General features: G+C 40.5%; 2 protein-coding genes across 4 annotated transcripts; one reads left to right on the top strand and one right to left on the bottom strand.

Moving 5' to 3' along the window:
- Positions 1-338: 338 nt before the first annotated feature.
- Positions 339-10,781, top strand: slc10a7 (solute carrier family 10 member 7). 3 transcript variants are annotated; one of them, XM_020711496.2, is made up of 12 exons: positions 339-638; positions 2,869-2,951; positions 3,043-3,179; positions 5,313-5,538; positions 5,620-5,655; positions 6,556-6,639; positions 6,715-6,880; positions 7,039-7,090; positions 8,638-8,711; positions 8,906-9,051; positions 9,159-9,201; positions 10,042-10,781. In XM_020711496.2, exons 1-11 carry the CDS (start codon positions 539-541, stop codon positions 9,177-9,179), a joined length of 1,125 nt encoding a protein of 374 aa, XP_020567155.1. In that variant the 5' UTR covers positions 339-538; the 3' UTR covers positions 9,180-9,201; positions 10,042-10,781. The 3 variants fall into 3 exon arrangements, with proteins under 3 accessions (XP_020567155.1, XP_011485538.1, XP_004079654.1); XM_004079606.4 differs by lacking the exon at positions 9,159-9,201 and having other exon boundaries at positions 396-638; positions 5,313-5,388; positions 5,500-5,538; positions 10,042-10,471; XM_011487236.3 differs by lacking the exon at positions 9,159-9,201.
- A 403-nt stretch (positions 10,782-11,184) lies between these two features.
- Positions 11,185-18,647, bottom strand: LOC105356341 (flocculation protein FLO11-like). The gene is made up of 5 exons (XM_020711489.2): positions 18,545-18,647; positions 17,371-17,580; positions 16,934-17,207; positions 16,666-16,823; positions 11,185-16,570 (listed from the first exon to the last, which is right to left on the bottom strand). Exons 1-5 carry the CDS (start codon positions 18,573-18,575, stop codon positions 14,817-14,819), a joined length of 2,427 nt encoding a protein of 808 aa, XP_020567148.1. The 5' UTR covers positions 18,576-18,647; the 3' UTR covers positions 11,185-14,816.
- Positions 18,648-19,198: the final 551 nt, after the last annotated feature.

Here is a 19,198-nt window from a genome sequence, read left to right as displayed (position 1 = left end):
TTCATTCAAATAAAAAATGTTTTATAATATTTTAAAGGGGGTGAGACCATTACACCTGACAACTGCCTTGAACTAAAACCTGCCGTTTACCATTCATGTTGAGTTTTAAAAGCAACTACAATTTCTTATTGTTTGGACATTGAGGAGGATGTTGGTATGTAGGTTTTTTGTTTGCGTTTTTTTCCTTTAATATACATTTGTGTTTTAATTTCCAAATCATTCTTTCATTTATTAGAATTTGAATTCTTTAAGCTTCAAATATTTTCCTAATCTTTAATTAATAAACTCTGAGCCAAAGGAACTTGGTTTATTTCGTCATTTGGTTCTAAAGTTATTATTTATGTAGGCGCCAAATGAGAGAAAATGGCCGCGCGTTTCTTCTTGTCATTACGGTGACGCTTCGTCCCACGTGTCCGGAAGTAGTTCCGGCTCTTCTACGTCGCTTGCTGACAGAAACCGTCCGCGGGAGCGGTAGCGGAGCTGCGGAGACACTTCAGCCCGGCTGCTGACGCAGGAGGGCCGGCGGGGCAGCTGAGCCATGGGCCTCCTGGCGAGGCTGCGGAAGGAGTGGTTCATCGTCGGCATCGTGCTGGTCATCCTGTCGGCCAAACTACAACCCAGCTTCGGAGTTAAAGGAGGTTAGTACTTCCAGCAAAACTTTACGTCTCATTTCAGCTCCAAACTCTTTTCTACATACTTTATCTCAACTTTGGCTCAGGAGGACTATTAATTTGACGATGCGGAAAAACTCATCAAAACGTCCCGCAGACTTTCCTCATCCCTCACCTGTCTCCCTCCCTCCCTCATGACACGTTGCATTCAGGCATTAATGTCAACACTCTTGAACGCGCCTTGAGCGGCCCCGTCCACACTGAAAACTGTGCTTAAATGTTGAGTGGAAAAGAAAACATTAGTTCCTCTGGGCGGTCATTTCCTGGTCCATGACATGTCCTGATCCATGACATGTCCGTCACACCGTGAACGCACCATGTGGATCAGGTGATGCCTTCAGGTGCCTCGGCATTCCTCAGATTCCCTCTGAAGAAGTTCTGCTGACTGAAGGTCTGTCTGAGCAGCTTCCTGTCCACACTTTGACCAACTTTAGTTGTTTTGTTCGTATCTGTTGGAATCGTCTCCAAAAACTCCGTCAGTTATTGATAAGTCGTTCTATCTGGGGCATTTTTCCTACTTTTGTTACCATTTGTTTCATCTTTGTCCTTTTCTGCTCATTTGTCGGATATGATCATATTTGTTGTGTTCTGTCTCCTTAAGATTGAAATTCCCCGTAGATGACTTTAGTCGTAAAACTTAGTTGAGGTTGTAACTTCGTCCAAAAGTCAAAACTGTGACTTCCTCCTTTAATAGAGTGTAAAAAAAAAAAACCAAATACAAGTATTTGGAGGCAGGTCGGGTCTCTAAGTAACCACTAGGCTACAGACTCAGAATTGTGTAACAACAAAAAGAGGTGCGTGGCCTCTTTTTGTAATATTGAAGTTCCTCATTAATGTTGCTTGAACATTCCAAATGGGGATAAGTCTACGCTTACGCCACCATCGGCAATGTTCACTTCCACCGGGTGTTCTTAGCTTCTGTGGTCAAAACTGTTGATTTGTAGCTACGCGAGTTTTCACGACTATTTTGGGGCTCCACGTACAAAACAGTGCGGCCCTTGAACGCATGTTGTAAGTTAAACCGGTTGAACTTTGACCAATCAGGGATTCGGTCGGACGTATGGGTAGCGTCACTTTACCTCCCGGATGTTCCAACCATTGGAAAAATGATGGAGGAGAAATTATCCGACACAGAGCTGTAAAAGAAAAAGCTTGAAGTAAGATTTACCACGTTTGCACCGCTACAACATTTTGCACCAAACACCTTCCAACTGTAGGTGGCGCCCGTTCACTAGTAAACAGAAAAGTAATAAGAACAAGCCCCTCCCTGCTTGTCCAGTGTGAACACGAGGCATACATACATGTGTATGTAGCCTGAGGATTCAGAACTTTACTGGTGTCTCAAAACACTCTGGATGTTTCTTTGCAGATCATGTTGAGACTAAACCAGGACTACTTTGAGACACAAATGAGAATAGAACATTTAGGGTTCAAAGTTTTTCTCAAGTTTTGCAGCGAGTTTGGGAAACATTTGTCCTTGTTGATCACTTGTACACAGTTGAAGCTCTTTCCTCTCGTGTTGAAGTTTTAAGTCATCTGGTAGTTTTTGAAGGAAGCTATTGAGATATATTTGAGACAGTTTTGAGACAAACTTTAAAGCCCAGATTCTTAAAACTTTTGATTTCTTTTCTTATATGTTCAGAAATATCTTGAACTACGTCATGTTTTTGGGTACCAAAGAATCTGTTTGACGTGAGCCCTGTAACGTTTAGTAGAGACAGGCGTCTACTGGAAACCGGCCGCTACCGGAAGATATTTTCTTTGTCCAGAAGAGGAAATTATCTAATCTGTGACGCAGCTACTGAAATGGGGGGAGTCAAAGTCTCTCTGCTCCGCCCATTTCTGATCGTCCACTTGCAGACAAATAAATCCATAAAACGCCTTTGTTTCCCTCGTCTGAGCTGGAATGTGTAAGCTAGTGGGAGGGAGTGTAAACAAAGGAATGCTGGGAAATCGGCAGAGGGTGACTTCCTTGCCAACAGTCCCGCCCACAACTCGGAAGCTAATTTCTAAAAAACTCCTGCCGCTTTGCAGAAACTATGTCTGAGAAAACAGCAGTTATTTTTAAATATTTGGCTGAAAACGTCATAATCTTAGTGAAAAGATCACTGGGAACACTTTGACCATAAATGAAATACGGCTGGACTGGGACTTTGAGGAACCGTTGCCATAGTAACGTGACTCCTGCTTCTGTCAGGTCCATTGAGGCCAGAGGTCACCATCGCCTACATCGCCGTCTCCATCATCTTCTTCAACAGCGGCCTGTCCCTGAAGACGGAGGTCAGTAGCACCCCCCCCCCCTCCCCTTCGGTGCGTTCAGGCGCGCCTGGGAAAAGTGAGCGGCAGTTTGTGTGCGTCTCTCTCTCTGCAGGAGCTGACCTCGGCGCTTCTGCACGTGCGCCTCCACCTGTTCGTCCAGTCCTTCACCCTCATCTTCTTCCCGCTCGCCGTCTGGCTGCTGCTCCAGCTGCTGCAGCTGTCCTCCATCGACCAATGGCTGCTCAGAGGGTGAGGCTCCGGCGTGAAGGTGGTCAGGTGACTTCAGGTGTGAAGGCCGAGGCCAACGTGAGGCCGGTCAGGCGAGAATTCAGGTGGGAAGGTGGAGGAAGGAGGACGTCACATGATGGAGGCAGAAACCCCTTTTCCTGAAATTCAGGACAAACTCTGTGAAACAAACTGCTGCCCCCCCCATTTAAGACCGGCAGACAGCAGAGCCTGTTATGTCATCTCTGGAGGCGGAGCTAACCGCTGCAGACTGAAACCAGAGCCTTCAGCAACATCTGACACCTTTAAATTCCACTTCAGGAGCTGACATGACAGAAGTCTGTTTAATAGGATGAAGAGGCGATGAAGAGGCGGGGTCAGCAGGATCAAAGCCTCCGTCCGTCATTTCCTTCCATCCCGTTTATACTGGAGACATCTAAATATTAAGATTCAAAGTTTCATTTTTAAAAAGCGGCTTTATCTTTTATTCGACAAATAAAACTTTACTAAAGAAACATTTCAAAAATGCAAAATGTGAGATTACATAAAGGAAGAAACAGAAAAATATGGAAGCACAAAGCTCCACAGAACGTTGTGAAACGACATCCAAATGTTTGTCATTTTACCCAAATCACACGGATTCAGAACATTTTAAAGCTGTTAAAGGCTGAAATGTTCATAAACGTGTGAAAACGAGCAAACAAAACTAAAAATCCCAAAGAAAAGGATCAAAATCACAAATTACTGCTGGAAATATCTGCAGAAAAAGATGAAAATTCAAGTAGAAAATTAGAAACGACTCAAATCTTTTCAATTGCTTTAAAATCTGAGGTTTAAAAAGTGGAAAAGCAAACTAACGGTGTTAATATGTGAGGGAAATAAACGCTTAACTTTATGTGAACCAGAGACTCTAATGAAAAATCTGATAAATGTTTTATTGTTAAACTACAATAAAATGAATTTATGATATAAATATTTACATTTTCCAAGAAAATAAACCTTGTTAGAATTTGACTAACAAACTTAACATTTCAGCTATTTCATTTTTTTATTAGAAAAAATTTTTTTAAATTGTACATTTGCCAAATGTAACCTATTTTAGATTTTTCTAATGTTTTATTGGTAAACTTGACAAGATTTCAACTTTTATCCTTTTTTTATCCCAAATGTTACCAGAAAACTTGAAACATTTTCTGCTGTTTCATTTTTTTTACTTTTCAATCTTGTACTTAAATGTTATAAAGTTATTTGTTAAACTCAACAAGATTGTTGCAGCAAAATGACAGAAAATCCTAAAGTCAGAGCAGCAGAAGAAGAAAAAATATGGATTTATATGTTTTTGCCTTTTCTGGCCAGAAATGACAGAAAATCCTCCCTGTAATCTGTAATCCCTGCTGTTAGTCTGGGATTATTATTGGAATTATGGCTTTATCAGTAAACTCAGGTGCCTTTATTCTGAAATCTGTGTGTGGCTCCGCCCCCTGATGACGAAACGCCTCACAAACGGGAAAAGTTTCTCCTGGATGGTCGGGATCGACCTGCTGGACCAGAATCACAGAGACCGCAGAACAGGAAGGCTTTAATGTTCCCGCAAAAATAAAAGCCTGAAATTCACATTTAAATCTACTTCCATGTTTTCCATTGAATCCATCAAACTCAACCTCTGATGAAAAACAGTTTCAGCTTTTGTTCGTTTGTTTGTTTGTTTGTTTGTTAAACCCAAACGGGTAAATAAAGAGTGATCTCCTGGGTTTAAAAAAATTCCATCTTTCTGATTGATCCTGATTGATTCCATAAATCTGTTCAATGTTTTTCCTTTGAATTCTTAACAAAAAAAAACAGCTTTTCAGTTTGTTTAAAGTAAGAATCAATACTTTTATAAAGTTGGAATCGTTTTTATGGAAACAAAACTAGAATTAAAAAATAAAATCAATCCATTCAGTATTTTAGCAGTAAACTTTTCCTCCTTAGCCTTTGGGCTGTCATGGGTCCAGATGACCCCATTCTTAACGTTGGGAATGGGGGTCATTTAGACCCAAGACGGCACAAGGGTTAGAAAAGGAAACTCTGTAAAGTTAGTGATACTCGGACTGATGATCTGCAGGTTTCTGCAGCTTCTGCATCGCTGCAGCTCATCCTCCTGTTGTTGTTGCCTAGGTTACAGACGGTGAGTTGCATGCCTCCTCCGGTCTCCTCCGCCGTCATCCTCACCAAAGCTGTCGGAGGCAACGAGGTGACGCACACACACACACACGTACACACACACACACACACTGATGCGTCAACAGGTCGTCGACCTTCGGTGTTTGTTTCCATGATGGCTGACACTTCTCCGTGTGCCCAGGCTGCTGCCATCTTCAACTCGGCCTTTGGAAGCTTCCTGGTAAGACGCCGGTCCCGTCTGGACCCGATGAGACCCGGTTCTGAAGGCAGCGGTCTGACATGAGTGTGTTGTGTCCTGCAGGGCATCGTGGTGACTCCAGTGCTGCTGCTGCTGTTTGTGAGTCACAAAGCAAACGTCTCTGAGCAGAGAACACTGTCATCTGCATACATGCGGTCACCAATGATGACCGTCATTCATCCATCATTAGCAGAACATTTGAACCTCAGGAACATTTGAGTGGAAGGACGCTCTTCTTCGTTTGGAGGTTACTAGTAAATTAGAAAACATGATCACTCCAACCTTTTTAACATTTCACAGTAAGCTTCACAAAATGTTATTTCATTTTTTTACGGGTAAAAATATTTTTACGCCTTTTTTTGTAAACTTTGCGTAAACTTTACATATTTTATCTGTTTCTAACCTTTGAAGATGTTACTAGTGAGCTTAACATTATTTACTCAAACTTTTATTTATTTTTATTTATAGGTGAACTTCACAAAAATGTCAGTTATTTCATTTATTTCTCTCAAACGTTTTACAATTTTTCACAAGAGGTTTGTGAATTTACCGCTATTTCAAAGTTTTTTAAAGTAAAATGGACTCGAATTGTGTTATTTCAATTTTTACTAGTAAACTTTAAAGAAAAAATGACCAGTGAACTTAAAAAAAAAGTTTAGTAATTTCTATTTTCACTTGTTAATCTGTCTATAGTGTTACTAGCAAACTTGAAGAAAATCTTTTTTCAGTTGTTAACCTTTTTAAAATTTTCCTAGTAAACTTGACAGAATTTCAGCTTTTTTACAGGTACATTTCAAGGTGTGTGTGAAATGTCAGCCTCAGGCTTGAACTGTAGATGTTTTTCCAAAGCAAACCAGGTGATTTAGAAAAGGAGGAGCATGTAGGAGGAAGCTAATAACCTGGAGGGTCGATGGCTCCTCTCCTCCTGGACTTTAGTTCATTTCCTCCATCAAAATAAAGAAAAAACTCCCTCACAGTTTCTTCTTGAATCCCCCCCAGCTCGGCTCTTCGTCCTCCGTTCCCTTCAGCTCCATCTTCTCCCAGCTCTTCATGACCGTGGTGGTTCCTCTGATCCTGGGTCAGGTGGGAAGCTCTTCCACGCTGGGCGTCGGCTCTGTCGGGAGCCCTCGGCTCACCTCCTCCTCCGTCTGCTTCCAGGTCTGTCGAGGCTTCCTCAGGGACTTCTTGGAGCGACGAAAGCCTCCTTTCGGCGCCATCAGTAGCGCCGTTCTTCTCATGATCATCTACACCACCTTCTGCGACACCTTCAGCAACCCCAACATCGAGCTGGACGCCGTCAGCCTGCTGCTGGTCGTCTTCATCAGTCAGTTCCCGTCATTCAGTAAACTCGAGAAACGTGGCAAAAGCTAAAACCTGAGAGAGTGGTCCATGAAAAAAGGACTAAAGTGTCTGTTCCTCAAAGAAAATGAGGATTAAACGGCTTATTGGGTTCAATCCTAAACTGGTGTTTTGTTTCTGCAGTTTTCTCCATTCAGATCAGCTTCATGCTCCTCACGTTCAGCATGTCCACCAGGTGAGTCTGAGCTTCATCCTTTAGCAGATCATCCAAACAGAAAGCATTGTTGTCGACCGGCAGAAGTGATTATGCATCCATGTTTTAGTGGCTATGTTGAGATGCCAAAAAGAAGCTGCAGATTAACCAGCAATCTTAAAAATGCTGTAATGACTGCTTTAAAGAAAGTTTGTAAAGCAGTGAGTCAGAGCAAAGTTAAAGGAGGTCAAATAAAACCCCATTAATGTCATCGCTACATGCTAAAGAGTTTGGTAGTTATATAATAATGCTAAAGCACGATGCTAAAATATTGTTAATTGTAGCTTAATGCTAAATTAACTTAAAATGATATAAGCAAGCTAAATTTGGCAATTTACTGATTAGTGTCCTTTTATTTTTAGACGCAAAAAAACTAAACGTCAGAGTAAACATGATGAGCAGAAAGGGGTGCTTGAAAAAAAGAGTGGTTGGAAGAAAAACCGTAACATCTAAATGGAAAACTAGCTTTAATTTATTAAAACCCACAACAAACACCAAAAAACAACTAGCTTAATGCTAAATTAACTCAAAATTGTGTAAGAAAGCAAAAAAGAAGGCTAAACAACTTTAAACTTGGTTATTTAACAGCGAAATGCTAAACTATCTAAAGAGGGTATACAACAGAAGTTAAGGCACAAACACAAAAGGAGTTCATACAAATGTACAGTTGGTTTTGTGAGTGCATAGTATTTACCGTAACTATACCAAAGGTGACATCCTGTCAAGACAAATGACAAAAGAAACTAGCTAGCTTAATGCAAATTTTTTAACCTACAAATTAGGTTTATGTTGCAGAAATAAATGCTAAAATAGCTGAAAATGGATAAAAAATGTTGTACGATGCTAACACGCTAAACGAATTTTGATATAATAAAATGCTTATTGTTATGCTACATGCTAGCTTGGTTAAGGAAATTGTTTGTCCGTTAAGAGTTCCAAACAAATTATGAATAATGATGAAAAAAATTATATACTCTAAGATCTTCTGTTGATGCTAAACCGACTAAAAAGAAGAAATCAATCATAGTAAAGCCAAATAAAGCTGAACAATGGTAAAATATCCTAAGCTAGCTGCACAAAAGTCACCAAATGTAATGAAAAAATTATCTGATAAGAAATCTAAAATAAAGTTCTGAATATTTCATTACAAAAAGGTGGAATGAAGGAGCAAAGGTGGTTCCTAATGCTCAAAAGGAGGCCCTTGGACAGATGGTGGTCTTAACTTCCTGTTTATAAAAAATAAAAGTTTTTTACAGTTGATCACATGTTTTGCAGTTGACCATATGTTTTTATACTTTCGCAGCTGTATTTATTTAATATTTATTTATTTAATATTAATCTCATTTTTGATAATAATTTTCATAATAATTTTAATCATAATTTTTAATAATTTAACATGAATGTAATTTTTGATGTTATATTATATCGATTATTTTTGAGTGTTGTTTTTGCTGCCACAGATATATGAATTTTCCCATTGTGGGATTTATAGTCATCTATCTATCTATCCATCTATTTATTCCCCTCAGGTCACGCTCAGGATTCAGTCCAGCAGACACAGTCGCCATCATGTTCTGCTCCACGCACAAGTCCCTCACTCTGGGTAAGAAAAGTTAGGAACGCAGCGTAAATGTAGGTTTTCAACTACACGTCAGCGTTGTATGAGACAGGATGGATGGATTTGGTAAACAGGTGTTTCAAAAGAACTGTTAGTCCAGAACAAATTGTGGATTAAAAGTTTAAAGATGCTTGTTCTTGTCAGTCCTGATTATATTGCGTGTTTGTTTCTGTCTTTAGGAATCCCGATGTTAAAGATCGTCTTCGAGGGCTACGAGCACCTTTCTCTAATTTCAGTCCCCCTTCTGATCTACCATCCGGCCCAGATCCTGCTGGGTTCGGTTCTGGTGCCGACCATCCGCAACTGGATGACGAGCCAGCAGAAGGTACGCAGCGGGTCTCGCCTGCTCTGACTTCACCAAACGGAAAGCCTCCTCCTGAGGTGACGGCAGCTGACGACACTAACCTCTCCCCGATTTCTCCCCCCTGACAGTCTAGTCTGTTGTTGCGTTAGGGAACACTTCTGTGGGCCCAGAGTGAGTAAGAACCCAAACATGTGGAGTCTTTTCATTCAATCTGGTTTTAATTAAAGATTAGTTTATGAATCCGTGACGAGGCTTCTCTCCCTGTAATGATTTACCCATTTAATTATCTGTATGGAAAGCAAAAGGGTTCAATATTGCAAACTGAAAGAGTAATGTTTGAGATATGGACAATTATATCTGTTATTATGTACAAACTTATGGACAGAAATTTGGCAGAATTCCTTCAAAATAAAGTTACATAAAACTTTTTCTGAAAATAATGTTTTACCAGAATACTTTCCTTAAAACTATATTAAAGTTTTCGTTTAGGACAGGGGTGCTCATTACATTGATTGCGATCGACCGGTCGATCTTCAAAGACACTTTTTCACTCCATAGAGCCACCAAATCAAAGACAATTAAAAATAGTTAAATTAATTATATATAAATTTTTCATTTAGAATGTCGTTTTTCTAATTGAGTAAATTTTTTATCTTGAGGTAAAATGTTACATTTTTGGTAACCAACCAAATAAACAGTTTTTGAATTTTAATAAAAATATATGAAACATATTTTTAACACCTTTTTTTTGCAATATCGGACACTTTTCCACTCCATACAGCCTCCAGATCAAAGAGATTGAAAGGTTTCATCCTTAAAAAAAGTTTACAATGGGAGCACAGGACTCAACCGACGATGCGTTCACAAACGTGGTTGTTCTCAGTGATGGAATCATCTTTGGGTTTGGTTGGTAATCTAATCTTCTGTTAAACGACCAGCAGGATCACGGTGGTGGGTTCACTTCCTGCTGCTCCGACTCTCCTTCCTGATCGTTTGCGCTCTCGTCTCCAGGTGGGGAAGTCAACAAACCTGCAGCCCGTCTGATGGAGGCGCCACCTTCAGCCATGTGACCACGGAGGGAGGAGTCTGCAGCCAGGAGTGCCTTAATCAATCGATCAAGCGAGACCTCGGCGGTGGAGGGAAACCCCGCCCACAGTTTGCCTCGATGCAGCGACAGACTCACGTTTGTGTCATTCCTACGCTTTTGTATTTAAAGAAAGTTGTTTTTATTTTTGTATGCTGAACACTGAAGAATTCCTGGGAAAAAGGAACTTTTTTTTTTAAACGGGGGAGGTTGCTATGGAAACCGCCTACAGGAATCCAAAAGGGTCAACTTTATGGGATCATTCTGTTATTTCCTACTTTCTTCTACTCTGGTTTTTCCAGCTTTCACTGCCAGATGAAACCTTTGTTTGACTCTTTGCTGAATTTTCTACTCCGTTCTATAAAAAATACCAACAGTTTTGCCGCCTTTATTTACATACGAGGAATCTCAGCCAAATGAAGCTGAAACTCAGGTGACATCAGGTGAATTATACGTTCATTTCTGTATTTCCTTGTGTTACTTTAATTTGGACCTGTAGGGGGGGCTAACTGAATACAAATTGTCAAGTTTTTGAAGGTTTAGATCCAATTTTGGGAGCAATAATTTAAAGAAATTACCATATTTTCTTTGATTTTTTTTAAGTTTCTGTGCTAAATACATTGTAAAGTATTTATTTGACACACAGAATAAAATGAATTTGTTTAAATTTTATTTATTTTTACAGTTTGATTTTTAGTCTGTTGGCCACTTTTAATTGCTGGTATGCAGGACAGAAAATTAAAAGAAAAATAAGCAGATATATGAAAATAAAGTTGTAAATTTTTGGTTAAAAAAACTAAATTTTACGAGAATAAAGTCATAAATTTAAGGTAAGTTGTAATTTTACATGGAAAAAGTCCGTTTTTTGAAAATGAATTGTTACATTTAGGTTTTAAAATGTTTCAAAAATACGACTGACCATTAGTTGTTTAATTTATGATGCAGACGAATTAGAGAAACAGGATGAACCATCTCGCTGAATCTGCTTTATGTTTTTCTAAAAGTTCAACCTTCATTTCATGAATTTATAGCCTAATTTAAAAAAAAAAGACTTTTGTAAAAGTGACTTCAATCATAAATTTATCATTTTATTTTCATAAAGTTAAAAAGATATTCGAATAATTTACAACATATATGTATATATAAAAATCTTTTTTTGTGGCCCTCATACTTAGATGTCCAGAATGAGGCAAAAATGCTCATTTGAATTTATCACCCTCACAAAACAGTTAGCATGTTAAAGTTAGCATTGCTAAAATTAAAGCTAATAGTATTGCTAATATTAGCATTGCTAATATTAACACGCTAATGTTGGGAGCGTTAGTATCGTTAATAGTAGCAGTGATAGCATTGCTAATATTAAAGCTAATAGTATGAATAATTTTAGCATTGCTAATCTTAGTTTTGTTAGCATTGCTAATACTAGCATTGCTATTGTTGGTATTGTTAGCATTGCTAATAGTATTGCTAATACTAGCATTGCTAATGTTGGTATTGTTAGCACTGCTAATATTAATACTCGGCAGCCGTCCGTCTGGAGAGACGATGGTGTAGCTCCTTCTGGATCTACCTGCACCGCCAGGATTGGCTGTGCAGTCCTATTCTGGAATGGTAGTCCCTCATAGGTGCTGCTGCTTCCTCCTGGTTCTTGTCTGGGCAGCATTCTTGTTCCGCTTGGCCTCTGCGTCTGTTGTACCCTGCCTGACGGCGAGTCTCCAGATAGGGCAATCATCTGCTTGACTCTCCCATGAGTTGGGGTCGATAGAGCACCGCCTCATGTCCTTTTTGCAGACGTCTTTGAAGCGCAGTTTTGGACGTCCTCTTGTTCTTTGGCCTTTAACCAGCTCACCACAGAGGAGGTCTTTGGGAATGCGGCCTGTGTCCATTCTCATGCCATAGCCCGGCCACCTCAGACGTCTCTCACTGAGGGCTGTGTGCATGCTGCTCATGTTGGCTCGTTCCAGCAACTCTGTGTTTGGGACCCTGTCCTGCCACTTGATCTGCAGCACGCGGCACAAGCACCTGATGTGAAAGGGGTGGAGCTTCTTCTTCTCATGCCTCACGTAGGCGGTAATACATTGCTAATGTTGGGATCGTCAGCATTGCCAATATTAACACTAATAGCATTGCTAATGTTAGGATTGCTAATATTAGCACTGTTAGCATTGATCATGTTAGCATTGCTAACATGCGACAGCAATATTCAAACTTAAAAAAATGTCTGAGTCTTTCACACAAATGTTTTAGGATTTGTTTTTCATTTTTGTCAGATGTTACTTCACCGTTTTTACTCTTTTATATCCTATTCTACGTCCTAACTCGATTCTTACACTCACCCGCAGCATCTGCTCTCACATTTCTGTTCTCATCTATGGAGATGGATCATATCGACCTTATTTTCTTTACCGTTTTCTTAAATCACTTCATAACTTCTAATTGTTTTACTGCAGAAGTGAAGGTAGCTGAATTTCCTCTCCTGTCGTGTCTTTTCCGCTCTGGGTTTGCTGTCAGAACTGGACACGGAACAAACCAAACGAAAGGAGTTTGCAGCTTCTGAACTCTGCGGCGGCAGATGGCTCTTCTGTCACATCGTTTGGAGAAAGTCATGCTTGTGAACGCCGCCTGTTTCTGTGAGGCTTTGTGTGTCGATGAAACACAGCCATGCTGTGTGTCGACAACAAATGGAACAAAGCGACACTCAGACGTACTCAGATAATGTACTTTAATGTACATCACATTTATGGGACTTCCAGATGTTAATGAAATGTCTAAAAACCTCAGATGTGATGTTTGCAGTCAATTTTAGCTCCTAAATATTCATTCATTCATCTTCTTCTGTTTTTTCCCTTTCGGGGTCACGGGGCTGCTGGAGCCTATCCCAGCCACTTGTGGGGGAAGGCAGGGGACATCCTGGACAGGTCGCCAGTCTGTCGCGGGGCCACATATCACAGATACATTAACTCTCACACTTGGTGACAATTTAGAGTTGCCAATTGACCTATGAACCATGTTTTTGGACGGTGGGAGGAAGTCGGAGTCCCCGGAGAGAACCCTCCCATGCATGGGGAGAACATGCAAACTCCACACAGAAAGGTCCCCCAGCCGGGACTTGAACCAGGGGCCTTCTTGCTGTGAGGCAAGAGTGCTATCCACTTCAGTTTTGTGACCTCCAGTGACCCCAATATTTGAAATCCACAAACAAATCTGCAATCTTTTCTATAAGACATAGATGGTAACAATTATAATTTGTTGTGTTATTTGTTGTGTTTTTGCTACAACAGTATTGGGTCAAAAGTTTTGCATCTTTCACTAAGTGTTCAGGAAAAATCACCTTATTTCCACACGGTCTCTAATGTGGTTTATTACAAAGAATGAAGGAACACATTTTGAATTATTTCAATATAGCAAGTAGTTATTTAAAAGAAAAAGAAATAATAGTCATTTACAGTTAGTTATTCTAACTGTAAAAGTTTGAAAATTAGCTAAACTTTTCCCGCCAAAAGTGTTCACGGAGGAAGCCATTTTGAAATTACCCCCAAAAAACTTCAACTGCCTCTAGTGGAATAATGTTGGGCAGAAGGCAGGGCAGAAATCCTGAACTAAGTTCTATCCGATGACTTTTTAGGGAAAGTTTGACCCATGCTGATGAGATGGAGGTCTCAGAAAAACATGATATATGATGTAGATGGTTATAAAGGGTTGAACCCGTGAAATACACCCTTTATTGCTGATTGGATTACAGAGCTTTTATTTTTGAAATTCCTGCGGTTTCTCTTGACTGAGGCCCATGAAGTCTGAGATTTAAATGTGATTGATCTTAGTGAAGCAGTCAGATGATGGGATTCATTAGACATGAAAACAATGGTTTCCATCTCAGAATCGTCTTAGTGGAGCCACAGAGTCACATTTTTTTCAGAAATGAAAATCTATTTATAAAGTTTTGTCTCTGTGTTCCATAGAGAGCCTAAATTTATGACAGAACAACAAAAAATGTCTAAAATGTGTCTTAAATGACTACCATTAAAAAGGAATCAACTCAAACCTATCATATAATATTTCTGGAGGATTTAATTTGATTTTTGCCTTCATTAAAAATTGTTAACTTATTGGATTTGATTTATTTTCAGCATTTATTGTAAACAATACAACACAATAACAGATACATCAAACTCCTTACAGAAGGAATGAAATGCACTGATAAAAAAACAAAAGCAGTGGAAAATTAACGTAAATGTATGAAGAAAATAATTGTTTCTCATAATATAAGAGATTTTAGCAGTTATGCCTACAATGCACACTTAGGGCAGGTGAGTTATTATTTTTATTGTTTTACTCAAATATTAGTTAAGAGGGGATGCTAAGCTGCTTATTCAGTTGAACAATGTTAGTCTTTACATTGAATTCTTTTTTTCATCCATTTTTTTTCACCCTGGATTATCGTTGCGTTTTAAAAGCAACTCGTCAATTTTTTTCCGGTAAAAGTTTCATAAAAAATGTTTTAGTGGTCAGGCGTCTAAACTAGTTTGTCGTTAATGTTTTTACACATTGTTACGAAAGAAAATTGACCAATCTAAAAAGTAATGTTTTCAAATGTAAAATGTATTTAACACTGAGCTGATAACGCCATGAATGGTTTACTGTAGATGATACGAAAGAGTGGATATGAAAGAGTGTTTGCCACCCGTTCTGAAGATCCTCTTTCTCAGTTTCCAGAGGTCGCAAGAACGTCGTACTCTGTCAAAAACACAAAACTGTTCTCCCTGATTTTCCGGACTCTTACCAAATCCCCACACTCCTGGACCTGGATCAGGCCTATCTCCCCTCGGCCGTATTCTCGTTCCCTGTCGTTCAGCGTGACCGCTGTCCGTCTACCGCAGGCCTGGCGGTACAAGCACCTCACAGCCAGCACCAGCACCATACCGAAACCGGCCGAGCCGCCCAGCAGAACGCCCAGCTCCCAGGCCGTGTGCTTCGGGACGATGTCTGGATACTTCCCGTCCTCACCGGGGGTCTGCGGTTTGGAGGGACGCTTGGGTTTGGAATTGATGATTGGAACGTCTGGCAGAAGGTCGTGGCCGGGATTGGGTCGATGGTTTGGAAAAGGTTTGGGGTTTGGATGAACAATCGTGCCTAACGTGGCTGGGTTGAGCCCTGAAGCTGCCAGGGTGACGGAGGTGAAAGACAAATGCTCTTTAAAGGAGGAGGACGTTGATGGAGGAATGGATAAAGGTGAAGGTGGAGTAACAGAGGAAGTAATCGATCTGGGAGTATCTGATGGTGGAACCGAGGGAGAGGAAGAGTTGGGACTTTTGAGAGATGAAGAGCAGACAGGACCTGTAAATGGAGATTTGACTGTTACAGTTGCTGGAATGTTTTGAGACCTTAAAGGAGGAGTTGGAGATGTGTAGAACGATGGTGGTGGAGAGGTGGAGGGAGGCTGGGTTAGAGGTAAATGAAGCGAGGGGACTGGGGAAGGAATGGGTAAGGCGGAAAGAGCTGGAACAGTTTCAGGTTGGCTCTTTAAAGAGGAGAGATGGATGGACAGTGTTGGTCTGACAGATGGAGGTGTGGACACCAGAGTAGGACTTCCAGAAGGAGGTAAATGCATAGTTTCTGTTGACTGTAGGATAGAACTGTGTAGAAAGGAAGAGGGAGATGAATGGAGGTCATCTGAGCTTTTAACCTTCGATTGAGACCCAAGACCTTTGTCCAGAGTAAAGATTGGAGGATTTAGAGGGTAAAAGGTCACGAAGGACTGAGTTTGGATTGGCGAACTGGACCGTGGTTGAGTTGAGGTGCTCTGTGTTGTTTTTGTTTTCAGCCAACTAGCTCTCTCTGAGCTACTTTTGGGTCCAGTTGGGCTGGTCTCAAGCTGATGAAAAGTTTTAACGGTTGGCTGGCGGTTGGCCGAAGTTGGAGCTGAGATTGAAGAATAAGGTTTGTGTAAAAATGATGGAAAACCGTGTTGAGACGAATGAGAACTTGCTTCTGTTTCAGCCGTCTGGGAACCAGTTGGGTTTGTCCCGTAGAGTTCTTTTGTCTTTTTTTGGTTTCTAAATGCCCATGAAGTTTTTGGAGCTTGAGTTGATGTTCTTGGATGGTGGATGCTGGAGCTTAAGGTTTTTACTTCGTGGAAGCCCTGAAAAGTTAACAGTGTTGCTGCAGTGGATTCAGCAGAGGTTGTTTCCTTCATTTTTGGACCTGTCTCATAGTTTGTTTCCTGGGAGTTTCTCTTTGGATCGTTCGAATCTGCCTTCTTGTGAGATGTTGGGGTAAAAGCCGTCCTTTCAATCACGCCATGACTTGTCAACGCCACAGAGCTGTTCAGCTCCAAGACTAGACGGCTCCCCTCTGTTTTCAGAGTATCATTGGTTGATGTTGTTGAGTGTGTGACACTAGTAGACAAACTAAATGTTGTGTTTGTTGTTGTAACTGATACCCTGGTGGCTCTAAATGCTGTGAAGTGGTTGGAAAAAAGAGAAAACCTCATTGGCGATCAGACGTAGCCACAGGACCCGTTCTACTTTTGCGTATACTTGACTTGTATCTACCTGGCAGAACGGTCACGTTTTCTGTCTGTACAGCAAAAGTCTTCTCTCCATCCCTCACTGTGATGTTATAGACGCTCCAGTAGACACGACTCCCATCATGCACCACTGCAGACTCGATGCCAGCCCAGTAAACAAAGTAGGACTGCACCACGGTGATGCTGGAACACAGACGATACAAGAAGTTTACAAATGCTTCTATGCCAATTTTCGCATTGTATCTCTGATCATTGAATCTATGATTGTGGATGATGAAGAAGGGAAGCCGTACTGAAAGCGTACATCTCCCATTGGTGCATCTGGAGCCCTCCAAACAAAGGAGAGGTTTCTCTTTAGCTGTTTGTCAGAATGCGTGACTGTGTCCCCGTCCGACATGCAGTGCAGGGTGTGGGTACTTGGGGGAGTGAGGATCCAACACCCGCCCACCAGAATAGGACCCAGTCTCTTAGACCTGATGGAAGCCCCTCCAACAACCTTACCGCTAGCCCCAACGCTGCGCGCCTGGAGGAGAAACCCCATGAAGTCTCTGGAACTTCTTACAGTCACTGAGAGGAGACGTGTAGATGAAAAAAATGAAATGCGTTTCACTATATCACTGTGAGAGTAAAAGCAGAAGATTTAACCAACAAAACCAAACACCCCACACTCCGAATGCACTTACAGTCAACGACTGCTGCTGACGTCGTCTAGAATGAGAAGGGTTTGTACCTGTTATCAGCTGTCCAGGCCAGTACAGGGAGGATGAGGTGTGGATGGTGACATGGCTGTGTTTGGGGTCCAGCGGATGAGCCTGGATGTGTCCGGGTATCATCTTCAGACAGGAGCGGTGGCTTGCACCATGAGAGAAACTTGCTATAGGCTTGATCAGCAAGCAAATGACAGCAGCCAGCGTGTGTAGGAGGAGGAGAGACGCCATCACTGAACACAGACGGAAGCAGTCAAACTCCTAAATTAAGTGTATAGAGGTCCCTCATTTACCACAGGGGTTACGTTCTAAAAATAATCCGCGATAGGTGAAATCCACAAAGTAGAATTACAGACGTTTTTTGGTAAAACTCCTCACTACACACTTTCTACACTTTTGTCTCTTGTTTAAACTCTCAAATTTCAAACCTTCATAGAAAAATAAGTCCAGGATTATGGAAACTAAACAAAGATCTGATCATGATCGAAGATTTATGCAACTTTGGCAAGCTGAACACATTCTGTACAGGAGATTTGACACGGAGATTGTTTGACAAGGCCAATCAGGACGCAGAACACAAATTTCACTGAAAAAAGACAGACCACGAAAGGTGAACTGCAAACAGTGAGGGAACGGTGTACTGACTGACTACAGTGGAAACGAAACCCAAAGGTTGAGGAAGCATGGAAGCGTTCTTACGTTACATTTAAAACCTATTTTATAACCTTAACCTATTTGAACTTAACTCACAAGAACTCCAGATTCAGACTCCTGAGACGCAAACACAAATCAAAGGTTAGGAAAAAAAACAAGATTGTCTGGATAATTTTCTTAATTTTAATTTTTTAACACAGTCAGATCATTGATAAGCAACTGTTTTTTATTGAACAGTTTTAACTCTAAAATTAGACTTATATTATCATCAATAACAAATAAACAATTTAAAAACTAAAAACACAGAATAATAAACGTACCGGTAAACAAAAAAAAGTTGAATAAAAATTAAATTGTAAATTAGTATCATTAGCTTTACATGGTTTTTATTAAGGCTGCTATTTATGGTCATGAGAAGATTTTGAGTATTTAATATTTCCATTTAAATTGTTCATTCACTCAAACCTTTGACTAAAGGTACCCTCACATTGAATATTTCTTTCATTTTAAAGAAGCATTAGTGCATAGTGTGGACATCCTGACCTTTTTGCAGCAGAAATCTCATGAGCATCATGTAAAGAATCCAGTTCCCTCTGGAGTTGGCAGAGATCCTTTCCTGTTGTCTATAAACCCCGTTGTGGTGTGAAAGCTTCTGGATTATTTGAGCCCAAGACTGGAGCTGTGGGTGACTCCCTGAAGTGTGTGGGGGGCGGGGCTTACAGGGCGTTGAAGGAGGGAGACGTTCAGAACTGGAACCAATGGAGGTGCAAGTTTTTCTCCTCAAATTTATGAATCACACTGCTTGGTTCACATTTTATATAACGGTTTAATGTTAAAAAAAGGCCAAAAAATAAACCAGCTATTGAGCTGCTTTGTACACTTTTTTACAGGTAAATTTTAGTCGTGCTAGAATTTAGCCCAAACTGCTACGATGGAAGTTCCCTGGACTTAATGTTTAAAATTCACATGAAAAAATGTTGAAATGATTTGTGGACACAGTTTAAAAATTCAAATAGTACTTTTTAATAGGCTACTGACGAACGCCACAATCAGATCTTCTTACCCTTATTTCTGGCATAAGTTTGCTAGGTTTCTTTAGCAAATTTTTCTTAAACCAAACCAAGTTTCTCTTAAACCAAATGTACATTAAATTTTACTAAATAAAAGTCACATTAACAATTAGATATTGGAACAAAT

The sequence above is a fragment of the Oryzias latipes genome, chromosome 18 (genome assembly GCF_002234675.1).
Source record: "Oryzias latipes chromosome 18, ASM223467v1".
In the NCBI taxonomy this organism is placed as follows: Eukaryota; Metazoa; Chordata; class Actinopteri; order Beloniformes; family Adrianichthyidae; genus Oryzias; species Oryzias latipes.
This window is presented reverse-complemented; position numbering and strand designations above follow the sequence as displayed.

Excerpts from the sequence above, each read along its gene's own strand:
- slc10a7 (XM_011487236.3), top strand. The coding sequence starts at position 539 with ATGGGCCTCCTGGCGAGGCTGCGGAAGGAGTGGTTCATCGTCGGCATC. Across the intron at positions 2,952-3,042 it reads GCCTGTCCCTGAAGACGGAG|GAGCTGACCTCGGCGCTTCT; the intron begins GTCAGTAGCACC and ends CTCTCTCTGCAG. Across the intron at positions 5,656-6,555 it reads CAGTGCTGCTGCTGCTGTTT|CTCGGCTCTTCGTCCTCCGT; the intron begins GTGAGTCACAAA and ends AATCCCCCCCAG.
- LOC105356341 (XM_020711489.2), bottom strand. The coding sequence starts at position 18,575 with ATGATGCTCATGAGATTTCTGCTGCAAAAAG. Across the intron at positions 17,208-17,370 it reads GCCTGGACAGCTGATAACAG|TGACTGTAAGAAGTTCCAGA; the intron begins GTACAAACCCTT and ends GTCTCCTCTCAG. Across the intron at positions 16,824-16,933 it reads ATGGGAGATGTACGCTTTCA|CATCACCGTGGTGCAGTCCT; the intron begins GTACGGCTTCCC and ends TCTGTGTTCCAG.